A 7,967-nucleotide genomic window follows, 5' to 3' on the forward strand; every position below is an offset into this window, starting at 1 on the left:
GAAAAAAATATATGTTTACTTAAGAATGATAATAAACTCGTCTGAACTTGTTCTTATTTTCATGAAAAATCCTTCTATTAATTATATATGGATATGAGTATAAGTAATATCTAATTTTTTTTTTCAATTGGATATGATCATGTGCTTACGTTACGTCTTATCCTTATTCTCATACTCATTCTTGTTATATTTTTATTTCTATTTAAATTACTAAAATATCAATAGTTTATTAGATAATTAATCTAATCTTTATACATTTTTTTTTCTTTTAATTGTTTGACTTATCTTGAAATCAATTGACATCTCGAAAATATATTCTCTCTTATTAGAATATTTGTGTAGTTATATTCAATTATATATATAAATTAAATATTTTTTGTTTCATGTGAAGAAGTCTTTTTCTTTTGCTAAAAACATTTCCATTATCTTTCATTTATTTGACTAGATTGATATATGAAATGTTTTCATAGATATCTAAGATTATATTTTTTTAATATTTTTATTTGTTAAAGTGAATGGTGATGGAAGAAGAGGAACATGTATTTACTAAGGCACCAGAAAAAGCAATAGAGTGTAGCTTGCAGCCATATAGGAAAGAATGTTTAAAGATAAATTGGATATAGATATCAGAACAGCTGCTGGAATTCTCGTGTACACACTAAAAAACTGAGTGCAAACTTAAATTGAAGAAAGAAAGGAAGAATAAAAGACATAAATGGAAGGCAAATGAGCTACTAATAATGAGATTCCCAATCATTCTCTTCATCCAAAGCTGGATAAAAGCTTCTAAAGACTTGAACTCTATTATCTGTTTCCAATATTCGTAAGATGTCGTGCACCTGTTCAGTCACTTGTACGATATTGCTTTCTATATGCACTTGTTTCAATCCATTCAAAGAACAGAGTTCAGTTGGGAGATTAATATATGGTCCACAAAATTTAATAATCACATGTTGAAGCTTCCTCATTGCACCATTGCCCAATTTCCAATTTCGAAGCTTCAATTCTTTCATTTTCAACACTTCCAACTGTGGGAAGCCGACACAATTGAGGTCAATGGGATCATTAAACCTATCTAGATTTCCCAAAAGTCTTAAAATCTTGAGTTTGGAGTGATTTCCCAGACCATTCATCCCTTCATCACTAATGTGTTCAATCCTTGACAAAGTTAACTCTATAATGTTTGGGGGAAATATGAGCTCAGAGGTTAGAAGATCCTTAACCCAATCAATTCTTAAGGTAGTTAGATGACTGTATTGTTCTAGCCTTTGAACCAATTCTTGGGGATTGATATCAAAAAAACCTTGGGGAAAAATCACTAATGAATTCAAATGTTCTAATTGTTGTAGGGACTGCAATAAATTGGGTAATTCATCTTCACAATCATGACTCCCGCTCAACCCCATCCTCTTAATATTGGGGAATGTTCCATTCCTTATTAGAGATATTGCTTGCTTATTGAGTGTAAGGGGAGACATGGTTCGAAGATTCCACATCTTCTCAACTGATTGTAAACATCTTCCTCGCAACTCGATAGGCCCTGATGAATTCCAGTGTCTTAAATATTTAAGTTTCCACATTTGAGCAGGGAAAGAAACTGCTTGCCTATATTTGAAAATACCCAGGTCTATGGTTTGTAGATTCCAAAGGTTAAGTATTGAATCTGGAACAAAGTAAACAATAACATTTTCTATTCTCAAGTACCTTAAGTGGATGAAGTTCCCTAGAATGGAAGGGATCGCTTGGAGATAGATAGATCCAAACTGTAATACTCGAACCAATTTGAACTCGTCCACAAGCCATTTCCACTCATCATCATGTGTCCCAAAGAGAAGCAGGGAACGAACACATGAATGGTCTCTTTTGCTTGAAGAAATGTAGTCACTTGTGGCACTCTGAATGGACAGTTTGCGAGGTTTGGTAGAGTCTACAATGTTATTGTTTGTGCAAACTTCAAACACTTTGTCCTTTTTGCTCTGCGATATGCAAAGATCTCGAAGAAGATCATGAATTTGACACTTCTCTAAACTTCCATTTAACTTCACCCGTGCTACCTGGACCAAACTGCGATCGATGAGCTCGTACAAGTAGTCTTCCGCAACATCATCTGGGTCTCTATCTCCTGTATCTTGTATAAAACCCTCTGCAACCCATTTTTGCAATAATGGCTCAACAAGTATTTCAGAGTCCTCAGGAAATAACCCAAGATAGAGAAAACATGGTTTTAGTCTCCTTGGCAAATTGTCATAACTCAGCTTGAGAACTATCTCATTCACTTGGGTCTTATTTTGATTGATATACGAATTAACATGATCGACCACTTTAGACCATATTGTATGTGACTTTTCCTTGTTGGCCAGCAACCCAGCCAAAACAATGATGGAGAGCGGCAAACCACAGCATCTTTGAACCATCTGCTTTCCCAGAGGCTCCAAATCAGAAGGGCAGTCTCCATCGATAAACACTTTCTTACGAAACAACTCCCAACTTTCTTCTTCATTGAGAAATGGAAGATAGTAAGGAACATCAAGACTAGCGTGCGTGGCCACCTCTTTCGAACGACTAGTAATCAATATTCTGCTGCCTCTGTTGTTGTCTGGAAAAGCACCTTTCACCTTATCCCAATCCTCTATATTCCACAAGTCATCTACCACCACAAGATACCTTTTCCCCTCCAAGCAGTTCTTCGCCATATTTTTTAGCTCATCCTCATTCCGGCTGTTGATGTCTCTGCATTGTTGTTCAAAATTTGGCATAAACTGGTGAAGAAGGCCAAGCAAAAGCTCTCTAAATCTGCACTCGTTTGAAACATAAACCCACGCGAGACAATCAAAGTGGTTCTTCACCTGGATGTTATTAAAGACCTTTCGGGCAAGGGTGGTCTTTCCCAATCCCCCCATGCCAACGATAGAGATGACTTTAAGTTTTGAACTATCTCCCAGGAGTCGGTTGACGACAACCTCGGAGTCATGGACAAAGCCAACCACATCTTTTACCTCCACGTCTCTTCTTAGAGTCCGCAGCCATTCCAGCCTTTCCCTCTCCTCTTCTGCTGCTGATTCATTAGTGGTTTCTCTGAAAGCATCATATGTATCCTTGTTGTCGCGTATCTCCTTGAGAGTGTTTTTGATATAGTCAATTTTGTCGGATAAGCGGTGGAGCAACCATGCTTGGCCAAAGCCATGGAGCGTCTTCCCCAGAATGGTTCTCCTCTTGTAAATGGAAACTTTGGCTACGAATGTGTCGACGACATCCTCAGCTAAGTAGGCCATATCTCTGATTTGGTTCAGTACTATATGTTCCATTCCCCTCTCTCTCCTTGTGGTATTGAGGAGCTCTTTGATCATTTCAAGTTCTCTCCGGAGGGACTCAACTCCATCCTCCACGCCATACAGTAAGTTAACTTCACGTGCGACAAGCTGGGCTAAGTGATCTAAAACAAAAGAAACTACAATCTCTTCCATTACAGCATGGACGAGCGTGTAGATTTGGATCTGTGGTTGGAAGGGTTTGTGGTTGGTGATGGAAGAAGAGTAAGAGAGATTTACTAAGGCATCAGTAAAGCAATAGAGAGTGTAGCTTGCAATCGATCGCATAGAAAAGAACATCTAAATGTATATTATAAAAAGTGGCTGCAATAATAAAGAATTAATATACAAAGAGTGCATCATGTGAATAGCGTACGTGGTTAGAATATTTATATTTATGACAGTACTGTGTTCACTTTGCTTCGTGGTTGGCATAGAATAATATATATATATATATATATATATATATATATATATATATATATATATATATATATATGTAAGAGATTCCTTTGTTTTATTTCGTCGTTATATATCAACTTGATCATCCAACTTATTCAAACTGCAACCACAGCACTCAAACGCTGCTGTTTGGATCAATGTATATTCAAACTTTGGATACTGTGTTCTTGGAATAGAATAATATATAGAGTGTTGGATACTTTGTTTGTGGTTGGTTTGGTCGGTTTTTACAACTGTGTTTATGGTTCATTTACCTTTAAAATATTTATACTTATGATAATACAACTGTGCTGAAGTTTGTTTCCTCGTTAGGTGTAAGAGACACTCTTTTGTTTTTCCATCATGTGAGTAGGACTCGTCAAAATATACTTAATATTGTAATATTGTAGTTAATTATATTATATTATACTAAACTAAAAAGAACTAACTATCTTTACTATAATTTAAATATATTATTTCATAATTTAATTTTAAAAAATTGAACTTAATAAATTTTCAGTTCAGTTAACTGTAGTTAACTGTAGTATTTTTGTGGTCAGGTTAGTTTGTTTGTTAGGTTGAGATGATGGTTTTACCTTTCCTTTTATATCTTCATTTTTTATACATTATTAGAATTACAGTATCATTTTCTTAAAATACTTTCAGTTATATCTTCATTTTTTATATATTATATTTTTATTTTTTTATTTAAATCTAAAAGATTTAAAATTATCTTGTAAAATATTAATTTTTTAAAATATATATTTTTATTTAAAATTTTATTTTAGAAAGGTCAAATTAATTTTTTTTCATCAAAATTTATATATTACAAATTTAGTTTTAAATTAATATATTTAATTTTTTAAAAATAATGTATAAATAGTGTAAATATTTACAAATATCCACGTATAAAAAAGACTATAAATATCTTTTTACGGATATTTATCAAATAACCAAATAAATAATAAATATTTTTAAATGAATTATGTAATATATATATATATATATAAATTAAAGCACCAATAATGTACCACAATATAAATTGTATTTTTAAGTAAACATATTTTTAAATACATTTAGCTAATATTTTTTCACAACTTATTTCATTTGGAACATTACTACCTTTTAAAATAATTTCTGCCATCTATTTATATATATATATATATATATATATATATATNTTTCCTTTCTTCCTTTTCATCTATTAACTACATTTCTTTTACTATGAATTACATTGTTTTCGTTTTGATTGTGTGTTACTCTGACAACTGCATATACCATTATAATATTAACGTCAATAATAAATTTATAGGACTTATGGCAGCCAAACACATTGATTAACCATTAACTCAATATATTTTTACTGTGTTAACTTTGTCTTCTAACTTATTCTTTTATCCCACTGACCTTAATCGTGTCGGCTTCCCACAATTGGAAATGTTGGAAATGCAACATTTGTCACTTCGAAAGTGGAAAATAGGTAATGGTGCAATGCGGAAGCTTCAACATGTGATTATCGACCATTGTCCACCATTAGATAATCTACCAATTGAAGTTTGTTCTTTGAATGGATTGAGAAAAATGTATATAAGCAACTTTCCTTCAAAACACACTGAACAAATGACTAACATCTTACGAATATTGGAAATAAATAATGAAATTCAAGTCTTTATGGGAAAAGTTCCACTTTGGGATGAAGAGATGGGTATCTTAAATATTGTTAGTAGCTCATTTGCCTTCTATATTTCATTTGCTCTCAATTCATGTTTTTTATTTTTGGTTTCTTTCTAAAGTTTCGGTTTGCAGCTCAACTGTAGTATAATTTTATTTGAGATATTTTGTTTTGAAAGTAGATATAATGAATGTGTACTCTATTTTTAGTTTTTGATTGTTTAGGTACAATGTTTGGTTTTATCTTTTATTATATGGGAAATAGAAGAAAACATGATAATTGCGTCATTGTTTATGATTCTAATGTTTATGAAGTAATGATTTAGAGATTTTAATATATTAAAATCTCTTCCAAAATCTATATTTGTCTCACTAATATGTTTATATATATAATTTTTTAACAAATTAAAATTATTTAAATTTGTAATAAATTTAGAGTTAATTATATTTTTTCTTTTATTTAAAATGAACATTAAATACTCATGAATTGTATGTATAATTAAGCTTTCAGCTTTGACTCGTTTCTCTTGTATTGAGTTTAAATATTTGCAGTCTTTTATGAATTTGATTGTTTTAAAAAGAAAAATAGTTTCTCTATCAGTTTGATTCTATACTAATCAAATTTTGGGGGTTTCGCTGTTTAAATTTTCAGCTCCATGCTACTCAAATTTCAAGTCCCACTTTTGCCGATCAATAAAGATATATAAGCAAATTTCGCTTCTTCCCAACTTTTCATCTTCAAAGTAGATATATAAAATATTGTCAGTGAAATGAGTTGAAATATATATATATATATATATATATATATATATTTATTGGTTAAAAAGATTAACGAGATATAAAAGAAACAGTAAAATACACAACGTATATGTCTAAGGCTTCATGAGGGAAAATTTACAATTCAGTTAAAAGATTTCGTTTATATTGTAGTTTAATATAATTTACAATTCAGTTAATAATTCAGTTTAGTTTATATTATAGTTTAATACAATTTATAATTCAGTTTATATTATAGTTCAGTATAATTTAATATAGTACAGTTCAGTTCAATAAAATAAAAAACAGTTCAGTTCAATTTGTTTGTCTAAACTATTTTACAGTTCAGTTTAAATAAATTAATTTTTAGTTGAATAAATTTTTAGGAACTCAGTTTCATTTGTCTACTCTAACTGTGATAGCGACTTGTTGTTTATCAATTTGATGGTCTCAACCTATTCAAATTCCAAACTCACCGGTCCAACCTCCTTCTTTTATACTTTAAATACATATTTTGCTGCCACTTGGATCAAATCTTTTAATTTTACATCACTATTATCTCATATTGAAAATAATTCTGAACCGTTTGAAATAATAATTTAAATTATATATAATTAAAAAAGAAATAATCAACAGTATTAAAAATTTATTCTAATTGGACAGCAGAATTAAATAAATATTATTACTATGATTTAAACTTTCAAGGCAGTCTAGAATGTTTATCTGCTTCACGTGATATTTAATTATGACATACATGTACTATCAAATTTTTGGACAGACCAAAAGGAATAATATGCTAAACTCTTTCTTACTAAAGAATCAAATACAAGGTATAATTAAAGTGGAGGCTTTATCATAAACAATTAGGACCCGAGAGAAATGTTCAGAGAAACATCTCAACTTAAATTTTATGTACATCAGGAAATGGTCAAAGCACAAGACTGTAACTAATTCTTTAAAATTTGACAAAGAAATTTAAAATAAAACTCTAAAAAGAAAACGGTAGCTTTTTGAAAGATGGTGCACACTGTACAAAACATATTCTGAAGTTTTTGTGGCAGTAGTACATGTAATATAATGTAGAATAGCTAAAAAAATAGAATATAAATCTAATGGAGACCGAGAATGATGGCATGAACTTAAAATAAGGCTTTACAATGAAAAGTTAATGACAAAGCAGTATGGTTTCGGGTATTCCAAAACAAAGGGCTATCTTTCTTTTAATTTCTTTACTCTCTCTTGGAACGGTTTTAATATAATGGTTCAAGGAATTATAATACAACAATCAGGTACTTTCTCCAAGGCCGTGGAATTCAATTAATATTGAAGTTCATCATCATTTCAAGATTCACTGAATTATTAAGCATATACAGACCATACTATTCGGCAGTCATGGTAGTCTTTCATACAACATACCAGTGTGAGGATGGTCGTCTTCGCTCCAAGATTGAATATGTTGTTCGTCCTCCAATTTATCAATTTGATTGCCGAATCTACCATTGGATCTCTCGGTCGGTGATGACCTTGCAAAAAATACTGCGACGTTCAGGTTAAATATGTTTCAAAAAGTGGTTTATGTTTTATTAGGATAGATCAAGATTATTTTACCTTAACTGAAAGTATATTATTGGGCCGATTCTGGAAGCCCAGCCCACTTCCCTTTAGCCTCTTTATTTACCTTTTGTTTTTTACCTTTTTGCTGCAATACATACAAAAACATTTTTCAGTTTTCTTCTCTGTGATTCACGTCAGACACAAAAGGGGTTTTATCCTTTTTCATTTTCACTGTTC

At 31.1% G+C, this 7,967-nt stretch overlaps 1 protein-coding gene across 1 annotated transcript; it reads right to left on the minus strand.

The window, feature by feature from the left end:
* Window positions 1-596: 596 nt before the first annotated feature.
* LOC106779078 (disease resistance protein RPP13-like) lies at window positions 597-3,641 on the minus strand. The gene has a single exon (XM_014667114.2). It carries the CDS (start codon window positions 3,606-3,608, stop codon window positions 735-737), a length of 2,874 nt encoding a protein of 957 aa, XP_014522600.1. The 5' UTR covers window positions 3,609-3,641; the 3' UTR covers window positions 597-734.
* Between the last annotated feature and the right edge of the window lie 4,326 nt (window positions 3,642-7,967).

The sequence above is a fragment of the Vigna radiata genome, chromosome 2, assembly GCF_000741045.1.
Source record: "Vigna radiata var. radiata cultivar VC1973A chromosome 2, Vradiata_ver6, whole genome shotgun sequence".
NCBI lineage: Eukaryota > Viridiplantae > Streptophyta > Magnoliopsida > Fabales > Fabaceae > Vigna > Vigna radiata.